The sequence below is a fragment of the Pogona vitticeps genome, chromosome 7, assembly GCF_051106095.1.
Source record: "Pogona vitticeps strain Pit_001003342236 chromosome 7, PviZW2.1, whole genome shotgun sequence".
Lineage (NCBI taxonomy): Eukaryota > Metazoa > Chordata > Lepidosauria > Squamata > Agamidae > Pogona > Pogona vitticeps.
Window position 1 is genome coordinate 23,119,775 of NC_135789.1, and position 14,924 is coordinate 23,134,698.

At 49.6% G+C, this 14,924-nt stretch overlaps 2 protein-coding genes across 4 annotated transcripts in view; one reads left to right on the plus strand and one right to left on the minus strand.

The window, feature by feature from the left end:
* CLUH (CLUH binding protein of NUMT mRNA) overlaps positions 1-7,238 on the plus strand; it is a 59,806-nt gene extending 52,568 nt beyond the window's left edge. The window contains exons 22-26 of the mRNA XM_072978311.2: positions 1,342-1,463; positions 2,390-2,483; positions 3,759-3,893; positions 4,082-4,155; positions 5,223-7,238. Coding sequence (XP_072834412.2) covers positions 1,342-1,463; positions 2,390-2,483; positions 3,759-3,893; positions 4,082-4,155; positions 5,223-5,358 — 561 coding nt within the window. The 3' untranslated portion in view covers positions 5,359-7,238. The remainder of the gene's footprint in view (positions 1-1,341; positions 1,464-2,389; positions 2,484-3,758; positions 3,894-4,081; positions 4,156-5,222) is intronic.
* Positions 7,239-10,083: 2,845 nt separating this feature from the next.
* Positions 10,084-14,924, minus strand: part of PAFAH1B1 (platelet activating factor acetylhydrolase 1b regulatory subunit 1) — a 62,561-nt gene continuing 57,720 nt past the window's right edge. For all 3 annotated transcript variants that reach the window (XM_072978303.2, XM_078379335.1, XM_078379334.1), the window contains exon 11: positions 10,084-13,998. In XM_072978303.2, the coding sequence (XP_072834404.1) occupies positions 13,925-13,998 (74 nt within the window). In that variant the 3' untranslated portion in view covers positions 10,084-13,924. The remainder of the gene's footprint in view (positions 13,999-14,924) is intronic.

Consider the following 14,924-nt stretch of genomic DNA (forward strand, 5'->3'; position numbering starts at 1 on the left):
TTTAGCCCGTGTGGACGCCCCCCCCCATGTGGGATGCAGGATGTTGTGAACAGTTTCTGGTGGAGATGTGGTCGGTCAGTTGGTCTGATTTATATACCGCCCATCTAACCAGAGGCCACTCCGGGTGGTGGACCACGAAACACAAGGCAGAACAGACCATTAAAACCATAAAACAGCAATACTGGTATAAAAAATAATGCAGCATAATAAATCATCTTTAAAAGTACAGCAGCACTAAAGCATTTGAGCATTTAAAGTGGGCGTCCTTCGGGGTTTCCTGGCGAACAGCTTCACCAGTTTCCATGGGTGAGCCAGAGTCAAAGGGCTGTCGAGACAGCCCCGGTTTTTAAAAGCTTTTTGGAAATTGCCAGCGAGGGGGCTGGGCAGATAGTAGGAGGGAATTGATTCCAGAGCCGGAGAGGGACGGCTAAGAAGCCCCCCCCCCCCGGTTCCCTGTGTTCCCCCTCCGGGCCTCTATTGGGATCCGCCTCTTCAGACATCTGGCCTGGGACAAGCAAGAAGGACGAGCCGTCCCCCACGGAAGAAGGTCTTCCGCCAGTTCCTCGGATCCCGAACTGGTTGTTTAGGGCTTTATAGGTCAGAACGACCTCCTTGAAGCTGGCGTGGAAGTCGAGTTGCAGCAGGAAAAATCATACCCTCGAGGGGTTTACGTCCAGTCTCCGTCATTCGCTGACGAGACGTTGGACTGTGTTTCGGGCGTGTACCTGCTCGTGCGCGGTTGCACCTTTGCCAGCGAAGCCGCAAGGAGCTGCGGGAAACCTACCCCGACCGTAGAGGGACACAATAGGATTCCAGATGCTGTCATTGCATCCTTAAAGTACTGGCAATTTTTGGGGTGCCTTTGTTCTTCACAATACTGTGGGACGATTTGGGTGGCCACCTAGGGATGCACCCTGCCCCCCCCCACAGCCCGATCTGAGTTGGGAAAAGGGCCCCCAGCCCACTCGGTGCCCCTTCGAAGAGGGTTTGACGGATGGCTTCTCCTCCTTGCCTGCTGGTGCTCCTGATAGTGCTCAAAGCCACTGACGGCTAGCCCAAGGAGCGTCGAGAAATGTGGGCGGTCTTAACAAATAAGGAGCGGGTCTTTTGTAAAGTGGATGGCTCTGAATGGTTCCCTGAAGGCCAAGCCGTATGCTGTTCCTAGGAAAACCCATTCCCCCCCACACATACCTCTAGTGGAGTGACCGTAGCTCAGCTCGGAGGGAACAGAGGAAGGCCGGAGGGGTGGGGGTGGCCCAAAATAAATCCAGGGAGTTCGACACCAACCCCCCCCCCCCCCCGCGCAGACCCTGACCGTCCTGGGTGATTTCTTGTCTGCAGAACAACATCGGGCTGGTCCTCCACGGAGTGATGGAGTACGACCTCTCCCTGCGGTTTCTGGAGAACGCCCTCGTGATCAACTCAAAATACCACGGCGCCAAGTCCCTGAAAGTTGCACTGAGGTGAGAACCGTCCCCCCCCACGAGCCCCTGGCCCCTCTTGGGGGCTCCCCTTTCGAAGCACCATCCCATAAAGAGAAGCCGAGCGTTGCACGAAGGCCGAGAGAGGGTCTGTTCTCGCTAGGACTGGGAGCCGGAGACCAGTCTTGCTGGTCTACCCATAAAGGCGGGGGGGGGCGTTCCGCCCATCCGGGGACCCAGGTGGCCATCCACAGGGCGCACTAGCCCACAAATAGGAACGAGAAGTGGCCAGAAGCCTGGACCCATGGCCCCCTTTTGAGTATCAGGGTCCTGCCGCCAAATAAGGCGCTGAAGACACGTTGCCGACCTTGTTTTAAAAACCAAACGGATTCTTCCCCTACGGTCCATGGGTTGCCCACCCTGTTCGATAGAATTAACTAGCCCTTTTTAGCACCGACGACGAAAAGAGGGGAACTGAAGGCCACGCGTGTCTCAGCATCTTTGGGTTGATCTTTAAGCATCAAAGCCGGATCCCTTTTTTCCCCCTATGCTTGGTCCTGCCAGGTTGGGGTCAGATCCCTTTGTAATAATCTCGTGCCATAAATAAGTTTTTCAGGCATGTGTTTGGAGAAAGGGCAAGCCTGTTGCAAGCATTATAGGTCAAAGCACAAAAAAGAAGTAAGTTTTTTTAAAAAGACAAAAAGGTGGTGGCTCTTTAAACTCTGATATTTTGAAATATTTTTAATATATATGTTTCTACGAAAGCTCACATTTTTTTAAAAAATGTAAAAGTTTGTCTTTAAAGGGCCACTGCCTTTCTGTCTTCGGTCTGTTTTGCTTTTTATTTTGCTTTTTCAAGTATCGGTGTGCGTCTTGTCATTTTCTCAGCTTGCGTCGCTAGTTAAAGGGAAGCAAGCCTCTCTCGTACTTAAAAAAAACACCTTCCGCTTTGCTTTTTCTCCCCGTAGCCACCACCTGGTAGCCCGCGTGTATGAAAGCAAAGCTGAATTCCGGTCAGCGCTACAGCACGAGAAAGAAGGCTATACCATCTATAAGAATCAGGTTAGGTTTATTTCCCCCGTTCTCTTATTTTGCTTGTTTCATCGTGAACATTTTTTTCTCTTCTGTATGCACAAGGCATTTTTTAAAAGGTGCAAAGTAGTGGGAGAGGAGGGCCTTCTCGGTGGCTGCTCCCAGAGACTCTAGAACTCCCTGCCACTGGACGCCCGGCTGGTTTTCATCTTTGCTCCTTCCACAAACAGGCAAAGACCGTTCTCTACAGGCAGGGTTTCCCTGAGCAATTGAGTTTCCGAGACAAATTTTTTTTAATGGGACGGTTGGCATTTCTGTCACTTTTAAAACTTGTTTTAGCCATTCTTTTACCAAACCTTGTAATAGAATATGTATGTAATTCTTTTAAAAATCTGAAAATTTTTTAGTTTTAAATGTTTTTGTTTTTAGATGTAAGCCACATTGGATCCGTTTTGGGGGAAAGGCGGGGTAAAAATGCTTTAAATACTGTAGGAGCCCTTGTATCTGCAGGATTGATATCCACTCTTTCACTGATCTGGGGTCTGAAAATATTAAAAATATGAAAAGAAAAAGCCCAGAAGGATGTATTTCCACAATGTGCTTATGCATTATGGTCATTAGAGGGAGCCAGAGACTGTGCTATGTGTCAGGTTCTCTATTATCCACGGTTTTCAGCATCCACGAGGGGCTTGGACGTGATCCCCATAGCATAGATATGAGGGTCCTGGTGTCAATAAATGACTAGGTTTTCCGTGCCATCTTCCCTGGGGAACAGGGCAAAGGGGGCCACAGAATGTCCACCAGCCCTTCCACTTTCTAGAAAAGGGGCAGTACGCTTGGTTTGGGGCAGGGCAGGAAGGGACAGTGTGTAATTTGGGGGGGGGGTCGTGTGTATCAGAGTTAAAGTAAGGAAGGCCAACTTGAAAGGTAGTTCAAACATTCCTGAACGGCAGTCTTTCCCCCCCCCCCAACGTCTTACTCTCCGCCTTGAGGGCCCAGTTATGCGTTGTTGTTTTTATCATGGGGTTCTATTATTCTCAGCCCTTTTGGAGAGAAATCATAACAGTTCACAAATTATGTGATTTCCCCCCCCCCCCGGTTCTGTTTGGGGTGGGGAGCAGCTATGTTTTTAAAAGAAACTCACAAAGCGATCGATAGCCATTCAGTCAAGAACACTATGTCGAGCCTCCACGTTTAAGAGCAGCGTGTCTGTGATTTGGATGTGATTCAACCACGTTGCTATAATCTGTTCCCCCCTGCCACCCCCTTTTTTTTTTGGACTCGTGCCTACGTTTTGGCGGCCAGCTCGGCGAGCACCACGAGAAGACCAAAGAAAGCTCGGAGTATTTGAAATACCTGACCCAGCAGGCCGTGGCCCTCCAACGCACAATGAACGAAATCTACCGGAACGGTTCAAACGCCAACATCGTGCCCTTGAAAGTAAGTGGGTGGGGCTGGGTGTTGTGCTCCGGGTGGGGGGAGATAAAACAGGGGGGGTGCTGGTTTTATGGGGGAATCGCCCTTCTTCCCTGGAGGCTCCTGGGGGGGGTGAGGTTGTGCCGTAAACGTTGCCCCCGACGGCGCGACCGGCCTCTTCCACGTCGGCTTTTTCTCTCTCCCCGCTGTAGTTCACGGCTCCCAGTATGGCCAGCGTCTTGGAGCAGCTGAACATCATCAATGGGATCCTCTTCATTCCGCTCAGGTAAAAAAAGGATGATGGGCTCGCGAGTAAAAAGGGCCCGTGGGTTGTTTGAAACCCGGCAGGTGAATCGGGCACCGCTCTTTCCACGGCGGCCCGTGTTGGGTCAAAAAGGGCCAGCTGCGGGTTCTGTCGTCCCGAGTCGGTATGGTTGGCTTGGCTGGGAAGGATGGGCATTGTAGTGCCGCATCGCAGAAAGTCTCGAGCTTGGCCCCCGGATGCTGTTGCCAGGATTTCCGAATTTGGCTCTCTCGGGCGCCCCCCGCCCCTTGCTCAAAGGGAGGCTGATGGCGCTCCCTTCTGCCAGCCTTTTGTAGCCCCCAGCCTTCAGTTCTGCTTGCCTGCCGGTCCTGAATCATAGCATCATAAAATCATGGAGTTCGAAAGGTGCCTCAGAGGCCATGGAGTCCAACCCCCTGCTCAAGGCAAGGAATCTAAACCCAAGCAGATCTGACTGAGGGTGGTCCAATTATCTCTTGCATGCCTCCAAAGTGGGAACGCTCCCCACCTCCCGAGGTAAAGGGTTTCTTTGTCACACTGCTCAAACAGTTAGGAAGTTTTTCCTGATACTCAGCCTGAAGATTGAGGCTTTCTGGAGCTTGAGCCCATTATTACGTGTCTCACACTCTGGGATGACAGAGAACTGATCCTGCCCCCCCTCTGGAGGACTACCTTTCAAGCATTTCAAAAGTGCTGTCCTATCACCCCTCAGTCCACTTTTCTCAAGGCTAAACATGCCCGGTTCTTTCCGTCTTTCCTTCTCAAACGGCTTGGTTTCCAGCCCCCTGATCATCATCCTTGTCACCCTCCTCTGAACTTGTTCCAATTTGTTAGCATCCTTCTTGACGTGCGGGGTCCAGAACTGGACACAATTACTCAAGGTGAGGCCTAACCACTGATAACTGGAAGTGAACAAGTATTTCATGAGATTTGGAGACTGGCCTTCCCCTAATGTAGACTAAAAGAGCAGAGTTTCGCTCACAGATCTCTCTCCTGATCCTGCCATGCATGGATCCCAAATTTATAATTATCATAGTTAGTTTTCTCCTCTTCTCTCTCTCTCTCTGCAGCCAAAAAGATTTGGAAAACCTGAAAGCCGAGGTGCAGAGACGACAGCAGCTACAAGAAGCTCTGAAGGGCGGAGAGCATCCAGAATCGGAAGAAAAGTCCACGGAGGAGAGTCAGTCGGTCCCCGTGACGCCCTAGCCCAGAGCGACCTTGCTCGAGTTAGTTTAGCTGATCCGGGGCACCGGGGGTGGGGTGGGGGCTTTTTTGTTTTGTTTTGTTTTATTTTGTTCTGTTTTTGCAATGGAGTCTGATTCCTGGCGTGGCTGAGTCTCGTGGCAGGATGGCTTCCCCTTTGGGCAATATTTTGGGTTTTGTTTTTTTTTAATTTGCACTGGTACCATGAAAATACAACGCAAAAGAATGAAATCTTCAGCGCAATCAAATCGTTCCCGGGCAGGTTGGCACCCGGCTGTCCAAAGCGCAGGGTGGGACTGCCCCACGACCGGTGCGCAGAGCGGCGCGGCCCGGACTCGGGAGGTGGAGGCCAGCATTTTTGGAAGCGGGGAGGGGGGGCAGAGAAGAGAGGCATGCGGGGAGGGGAGCGGTGCGTATGTGTGCGTGCGTCTGTGTCCAACCATCAAGCCATTTCTACTGTGTACATAAGAGATTTAATTCCAAGTTGGAGGTATAATAATGTTTCTCAGGTCATTTTTTTTAAATGTTGATTTTAAAGGACACGTCACTGTGTGAGGAGCAGAAACGCTGCTCCTTCTCTGCCGAGACCCCCCCCCCCCCTTTCCGGAGTTCTTCTTTTCTCCTTCCGACCTTCGGTCCTCGGCCCCCAAACCCTTGCTCAGGCGATCGTAACACTATAAATATTATATATGAAATATAAATTCAGCCATATTTTTAATGTAAAAAATTGGTGGCTTTTTTTTTTGTTTTGGTTTGGTATGGTTTTTTTTTTTTTAAATAGCCTGAACAGGGTCGAAAAGACCGAGCCGAGGTTGTGAGGGCGATGCAGGAGAAACCGCTGTCCACGTTTAGGAGACGGCCTCGGGCTTCCCTTTGGGTTCAAAGTTTCTTCCTTTTCCCTCTGCATCTGTGTGTGTGTGTGTGTGACAATTGTGGGTTGTTTTTCTGGAAAAGGGTGGAGGGGTTGGCGGACCTCCTTGCCTTAGGGGGAGGCATCTTTCTCTGCATTGGCCTGGAAAAAGTGCAAAAGTTGGGTGCGTTGTCGGCCGGGGGGGGCCCTGCCTCCTTTTCGAAGCCGGGGGCCAAAGAAGGTCCCGGATCGGTGCTGGTGGAAACCGCCGGCACACCTTCCCACGGATCTGGTCCTGCCGAGGAGCTGAGCTCATTGGGCCTCTCCTTAAAGCACCCCGAAAGTTTGAAACGCCTCCTCGGCCTTCCCCGGAAGCTTCCCCAGTGCCTGCGGAAGGGGGGGGACCTCCTGCCGCCTGTGGGTCACAAACCGCCTCCTTTGGTGGCCTTCCCTTCCCACACCCTTGGCTTTGAAGGGAGAGCCGTGTCAGTCCTCCTCCGAATTAGGGGTACACACCACTGCCCCCCACGCCCCCCCTTGAGAAACCGCTGTGGATTTTCTGGCGGCTTCTCCTTTTGCCGGAGGAACAGCTCCCGAGGAATGGAAAGATGGCTCTCGCGGACCCCTTAAAAGGTTTCCACGCGCCCACCTCTCCGGCTCATCTCCCTCCCACCCCGGTCTTCTCAAGGACTTGCGCCCTTTGTGGGAAAGAAAGCCTGCGCCTTGGAGAGAGTGTCTCTCGAACTGGGACCCGGGAGGCCAAATCCCACCTAGTCAGAAGGAGGGGGGAGTGTGGCGGCCAGGGGTGTGTGTGTGTGTGTGCGGGTGTGTGTTTTCCAGCAGAAAAGCCGTTCGGTCAAAACTCTGGCAGTTGAGCTGAATCAATGTCTACTTTTCTCTCTTCCCTCCCAACCCCCCAAAAAAAGGTTTATCTGTGAATGTATTAAAAACCAAGAATCATGAACTGAAAACAGCAAAGCCTCTTGCTTTTCTCTCTCCCTTTGGGTGAAATAATAAATGTCATTAAATACGATGGCACCAGAAACGGTTATTTGCGTTATATCAGGGAGCGATGTTCTTTTTTTTTTTTCAGTCTTCTGGGGTCTCACTCGACCAGATAGGCGGGATATAAATAAAACAAATAATAATAATACTAATAATAATTGTCTCTGGAACCACGGAGGTTGGACCAGTTTTTCCCAGGGAGACACGGAGGAGGGCTGGCCCCAGAAAGGCTCCCAATTTACCAGTCATCCTCCCGCCTGTTGCCCCCCCCCCGACAAACCCACTGGCCTTTTCTTACTGGGGCTGCCCTCCCCCACTCAGAAGAGCCTCCTAGGGCTAGCGACAGGTGGACACGGGGGGGGGGGAGAAAGGGAGTCCCAAACGCAAGGGGGTATCGTCAAAACGAGCAAGACGGGGTCCCCCCCCCGTGAGCTTTCGTGGGCCACGGCCAGCTTCTTCGGACACCCCGAAAGGGCTTTCTGGGATGGTCTGGCGTAAATGCAGTCCGGGGGGGGCTTGAGCGATGGAAGCGCAGAGACACTCCTCCCAAATGCCATCTGCAAGTGCATTCAAATCACAGCTTCCTTGCTCTTACAGTACAGGAAATCAGTCATCATAGCTGTCTTTATTTTTTTTCCATTGACTAAATTGTATTGCTGCTTAGTAATAACGGTGCCTTAGAATTACAGAGCTGGGAAAGGGACCCTGTGGGATAAAAGGAGTAACTTCACACAGCATTCTATGAAGCTGTGGGACTCACTGCCACAAGATGTGGCGATAGCTGCCAACTTATTGCCTCATAGGCGGAATGGAGCAGGTTTATAGACGTTGCGCCCTCCGGGGGGGGGTACCAATCACCTCCAGTCGCATTGTGGGGGGGGAGTGTGAAGGGGAGGACGCGCTCTTGCTGAATGCTAGGTTTGGCAGCCCCCGGGTGAGAGCTGTAACTTGTCATCCGAAATCACTCTTATGCTTGGCTGGGATTTGCAATTTGGGACTCCCGTGCAGTTCAGGCTCAAACTCAAGGGGGAACGCGGCGGGTTTTGATGTACCACGTGACAACGGCTTCGCTTTCCCCCTACTTCTTGGGAGGCCATTTTCATGCCATCCCGGCAGTGCTGTCATCGCTGGCTGGGGTGGAGGGCAGAGACCCCCCGCACAGCCCAGAAGTGCTCCTGAACTCCCCTCGTGCTTGGGGGGGGTTATAGTTGGAGAATTTGGAGGTGCAAGTGGCTTGCCCCGTTAAAGGGCTGAACTGCATCTCGGCAACATCTGGATTCCTTTTCGATGACTATTATTTTAATGTCGCTGGTTTGGTTTCAAAGACAAAAGGGATTGGATCCTGCGCACATTTGTTCCCCAAGAAGAAAACTGGGTCCGAGAACATCTTTCAAACAAGCCGCCTTCCTTGGATACCGCCACGGACGCACGGCTTTTTCGGACATGGATGGAGGGCTCACTCTTAAGCCCTTAAAAAGGGGTCTCCAACCCCCCCTCCCAGTGACACTCCACTAGCCATCCCCTCCGGTGAATGAATGCCTAGTGAAAAAAAAGGGTGCCGGGGTGCCTGCCCCCCCCCCCCGGCTGCCTGTAGATGCAAAGTGGTCCAAAAGAGGACCGAGCAGGACTCACTTTGGAGGAGCGGAGTAAGAAATAACAAGTGGTGGGAAATGAAGGGTCTGTCTAGGTGAAATTGTTTCGGTGGAAAGAATGGAATGAGGTCACCCGATAGCAGAATCAATACTAATTAGGTTAATAAAACTTTTTTCCCTGTGATGACACTGCTGCTCATTGGGGTGTTAAGATGAATTTAGGTCAAAATTACAGCCCCCACCCCTCCGGTTCAATACTAATTGCCAACCCGATCTGGCACAATCGGAAGTGTGTGCTTTGTGAGGGTTTTTACAGTCTTTGGGTTGATCCCAAAGCATTCAGGCTATGAAACAGTGAGTGGGGGGAAGGTTCTTCTCTTTTGCTCAAAAAAGAAACAAGATTCGTTTCCACGTGGTGGTGGTGGTGGCAGGCATGGTCTCCATCTACCTCCCAGCAGACGGGGGCACCAGGACCACGTAACCACCGTGGGCTGACTCCCAAATCCCCGTTAGCCTTGGGCTCCGTTCCCAGCCGTGGTCAGAAAAGGGGGCCTTTCGTGGCTCCTCGAATCCCGCAGGGGGACTGATGGCTCCCCAAAAAGCATAACTTCACGGGGAGCCTGGGCCAAGTCACGAGGTGCTTGGCTCAGAGACAGCTTCCAAAGAAGCCCCCACCCTCTGGAAGCAAGGAATACCTCGACGGAGGACTTCTGCTCCATCGGAGGCCCCTACCCCATGGAGGGACCCCAAGATCAACCTGATGGACAGGTCCTGGCTGGATCCGCTCCTTGGGGACCGTGACCCCTTCTGGTGGCCCAGAAACCTGCTGGGCGGCAGCTGCTCATGTCCTGAGGTCCTTCCACCAGACTAAGCAGGCTCACCAACTTAGGTGAAGCTGCCAGGCAGGCAAAGGGACCCCCCCACCCCTGCGACTCCGTTCTTCACATGTAACCATGTTGGCATCCCGCATCATGTAAAGGGGGCTCAACCAAATCAGCTGTTCTCAGGTGTAAGGGGCACCCCCCCTCCCGTGTCCATTTCTGATCATGAGAAGGGGGCTTAAGTTCATGTTTTGGGAATAGCACAAACCCAAGTAAGGTGATGACGCGAGAGCATCTGCCCTGGATGGCGAATGGATCGAATTGTCGGCATCCTCTTAGAACGGCAGAGCTGGAAGGGACCCTAGGGATCATTGGGGGATGGAGGTGCTGTGGGGGGATTAGAACTCCCAAACACATTTAATTTTATATGCATTCACACACACACACCCCAAGAGAAACATTTAATTTTATATGCATTTAATAGTTTACCAATTGGTACAATAAGATTTTTGTTTTAATATGCAGAAAACATGAATAAATTTTGTTTTACACAGTCTGAGAGAGCAACAAATCTTACTGTAAAACACAGAGCAGTATTATATACATTCCTTTACTGATTTTTTTTTTAATTTTAATTGTGTCAATATCTTCGGTTAACTCCTACAGTCTTGAGGGGAGTGAGGAAAGGAACTTTATCCAACGGCAATCTCTACACCGCTCTCATGAAAAAAAAAATAATAATAGATGCTCGTCTTCATGTCAGTGTCAGGATCAAACGTCTAAAAACGTGGAAGGTTTTTTGCTAAATCTCTTCAGAACAAACTCTGGAAAGCTTGAAGGATATGTTCAGGACAAGAAAGCAGTTACTTACACAGTGGAAAAAGGACATATAAATAAAAAGGCTGGTTAACATCCAGTGGTGACTTGTCAATTCAACTTAACCTTCTGTTCCCCACCCAACCGCCCCCAGCCCCATTTTCTCCCCCAAATCTCCCAAACAACGGTCACCCCTTTTATACACATCGCTTCTGCCGCATTTTGAATAGACAGGGTTTGCATTCGCTAAGTACCTTGGACATATTTGCAAAAAAACCTGAAAGCAGACGGAATATGGAAACGGAGAGAATTATTCCTTTTCGTCCCCTTCCCGGAAATGTTGCCTCCAAATTTCCATCTTGAGATCATCAAAACACTACTGTGCAAGAAACCCAAAATGTAGCTTTAAAAATAATTAAAAAATGTTCTCGTGGACTGAGAAACAGGAGAGGCAAGAGGGAGGAGAGGGGAAGAGACAGATGTTTTTAAATGGTTGTAATAGGCAGTTCAGTTCACATTAGAAAGGGGGGGGGAATAGAAGAAGAAGCAGTCGGGGACACCCCCCCCCCAGAACAGGCCAGGTTGTGGGTGGGGAAAAGGGCTCGGTGAGACAACAAGCCGACAACTTCCAAAATTCTACAGTGCTCTTTACAACTTGCTAGCCACTAGTATTTTGTTTTTGTTTGTTTTTTAATTTTATTTTTCACTCCTAGTGCTCTGGGCACATCATTGGTCACACCACACACAAAAGCAGGACGGCTTTTCAACAAAACAAAACAAAAATGGTAAAGTGCAAGACGCTCTGAGACATCAGATTTGTGTTGAAACCACGCGCATGTACGCACGCACACACACACGAAAAGGCGGGCGGTGGAGGGAGATGCATCGAGAGCTTGGGCAGTTCAAGCGGTTTGTGTGCGCACGCATGTGCGATATCCGTGCGAGCCTTGTTTAGGATCTGGCTTCAAGAGAACGAGCCTTTGAATGGGTTTGTTCAGGGACCAACTAACTAACCTGCCAAAATGAAACGCTTCTCAGTGAACCTCTAAAGCTTTTTTTTTTTAATGTCCTCTTCCAATTCAAACTGACAAAACCTCAGCGCTCACGGCTCCTGGAGGAAAAAAAAGAAAAAGGCACAGAGCTAGCCAGAGATGAAACACAACCAGGCGCAAGCGACCAACGCCAAAAAGACAACTGCGCACAGCACCGCCATTGCTGCCAGAGGGTCACCGTTTCAGCTTTTTTTTTTTGTTTTATTTTAAAACCAGGGCAATAACCTGCTGCTCCACTCCACAGCCATCCCTGAGAAATTACTGCACTGCGTGTCACCGAGTTGGCTGCAGACCTCTGTAGCTTGCAACCTTAAAAGTTAATCCAAGCCGGTTTCCCTTCTCCACGAGCAAACCAGAGGGGCCGGAAAAGGCGAGAAATGCGTTCATAGGGTTTCGAGAAAGGAAGATAAAATAAATAGTGGTCAAGCTCCCATGTCAATAAGGTACCTTTGTTTCGCCGATTAGGTCAACTAACAGGAGGGCTAGCTTTGTAACCCTTACAAGAAATAGCCGGAAGTGCTACGACTTACAAGATTGGCTTTCAGTAACCGCTACCAAGCACAGTATGATTCATGTTATGACCGCTTCAGAAGTTGTCAAAAGGCAAAACAAGAGCTACATGTTTCCTGCCAAAAACAGCATTAAAAACTAGGATAAGACTTCAAATGTGATTCATCTGGATGAAGATTTTTTGTTGACTTCCCCCACCCCCCACTGCCAAAAGATATCAAAACCTCCCGAACCCCTGCTAGCTACAGGTCACCTCTTGCCTCCAAGCTCTGGGACAAGAAATCGGACGCAAGAAAAGCAGGTCTCTCCTGTGTGGGTGAAACCAAAGTAGGTGATTTAAGTCTTTTTTTTACAAAAAATCAGGTGGATTTAAACTTGCCAATTATATAGGTTTGTCCCTAATGACATATGGCTTCCCCCCCTTTTTTTCTTTTTAAATAAAGCAGTCATTTAAAACCCGGAGAACAAATAAAACAGAACAGCTTCATATGTTGAAATCTATCAGGCTGACAGATTTGTTAACATACTTTCAGTGGGTTTTTTAAATACTCTTAAGAGAATTTGACCCAATTATGTTGATTCAAGGATGTGTGTGTGTGTGTGTGTGTGTGTGTTCAGTTTTACCGCTCTTTAAACTGCAAGAAGCTTCCACACTGAGAAAAACACTGAAGTTCGCTTTAACCGAATTAACAGGAGCAAGCTGCTGGATTTAAACTGAAAAAATGCGGATTGTGACGCTCCTGAGCCGTCTGAAAACTTACCCAGAAGTTTGCAACCGACCGGTTAGTATACAGACGGTCCCCTCTCCACCCCAAACAAGTTCACAAGCTTCACACTTCAATCTCTGCCCACCCCCCGCCCCCGGATCCTGCTTCCATCCAAGGCTGCACTATCTGCAAAGAACCGGCCCTCGTCATTACCGCAGATGGGCTAACTGGGGAAAGGGGAGGAGTTAAACCTTTGGATACGGGCGTTTGTCCTGTCGGAACCTAACAGCACACACACACACACACACAACGGCCGACGGCGAGAACGCGCCAAACTGTAAGGAGTCGACCGACACTGGTTCGAGCGAGACCGACAGCCTTCTCAAAGACACACTTCATACGGAAAGTATCAGAATGCAAGAAACCGTCAACCACCGAATCAAGGGAATTTTCCACGTCACGCATCATAATCGAGGTCCCTCCGCCTACACCGCAGCATGTTAGAGGAGATGAAGACGACCTTCCTCCTTCTTTCTTTCGACGTGATAGGAAGCCAAAATAAAAATATATCCTATGGATTGGGCGAATATATTGCGAGAGGAGGAGGAGGAGGAGGAGAAAAAAACAGGTTCAATTAGTTCTCATTAATTACATAAGATTCTAAGTTGCAGCCTTGTTTATCTAGTATCCTTAGATTTCTTAAGCACACTTAAGTGATGTTACAAGAGATACGTGTTTCGGAAAGAGGTTCCCGCCCCATGGCCCACCCCCACCCACCCCAAAAAAATCCCACAAGAGAGAGAGAGAGAGAGAGAGAGAGAGAGAGAGAGTGTCACTAGTTAGAGGCACCACCCGACAGAAGAAGAACGGGTGTTCGATTCATCCAGCGCAGAATTTTGCTCCCACTGGGTTTCCATGCCCCTAATTCAACCAACCAGCTTCTGCCTTCTCCGGTCTGATGTGACCAATGCCAAGCCCGTGTCCTTAAAACCTATGGTACTTCTAGACAACGTATGTAAATTTACAGTATACAATTTGGATTCACCATGCATGAATACTTTGTGTTTAACATTTAATAAGCTCAATCTACATCCAGAATAATTTACATGAAAGGACAATATTTATTTTAAACAGAGCTCAATGGGTAACCATGGTATCCGAGTGCATCCAGCGGAGGGGAAGGGAGGATGGGCGGGAGGGTCGGTTGCGGATTCGATCAACGACACTCCCACACTTTCACTGTTTGATCTACGCTGCCGGTGACCACATAGGGTGCTGTCTTGTGGAAATCTGAAAGAGAGGAGGTTATTAACAGGATCGCTGGGGGGGGGGGGAAGGTGACTTTTCCCACCCCAAGGTGATGCCAGGGGCAAGCGGACCGTTTTTAAATGGACTGATTGTTCATGCAAACCCGATACACCGCCTGGGAAGTCTTACATGGGGCTTTCGAGGAAGATGGCCATTTCTGGAGGCTTCTGGGAGCAGCAAATGAAGTGGTAAACCACAACAAAAATTTTGAAAATAAATAAATTTGCACTCCTGGGCCATAGAAACAGCCATGAGCCTTACAGCAGCTGAAAGACCCACACTTCTGGTGGTCTGTTTGTTTTAACATTTGTGGTAATTAAAAAATGGCCAGCAAACAGATGAAACGTCACTTTGCTTCCATGGAATGCAGAAGGGATGAGTTCAGAATTAAGAGACCAGGGAGTCATTATATCCTGAGGCTTATAAAGAAGTTATTTCTAAGTTTTTATTTGATTTTTCATTCCATTTCATCGACGGCTCATCTTTCCCCTAATTTAGACACCCAGCAGAGATAAAATGGATTCAAAAGTCTGTAGCACATAATGTCAGAAGGCCGTTATACACCAAAGGATTTATAAATGAAAACAGCAAAAAAAAAAAAAAAAAAAAAAAAAAAAAAAAAAAAAAAAGCGGCATACACCCATCCAAAAGAATTGTAGGGGAGAAAGCAAACGCCCAGGCTCCTGTTAAAACCTCTCCCTGCCGCTTAATCAAGGTTTACCAGCTTGGTGGAAGAGAGAGGAGGGGAGGGGGCGCCTGGCCTCCCTTTTGGGGAAGGGGTTCGAAAGCCTGGGAGCCACCCCTGAGAAGCCCCTCTCCGGAGGGAGTTCTGCCCAGACCATCCCTGTGTGAGCAGGCGGTCTGAGACTGGCTCCCCGAGAGCTTAAAACGGGGAGGGACTCGTCCGA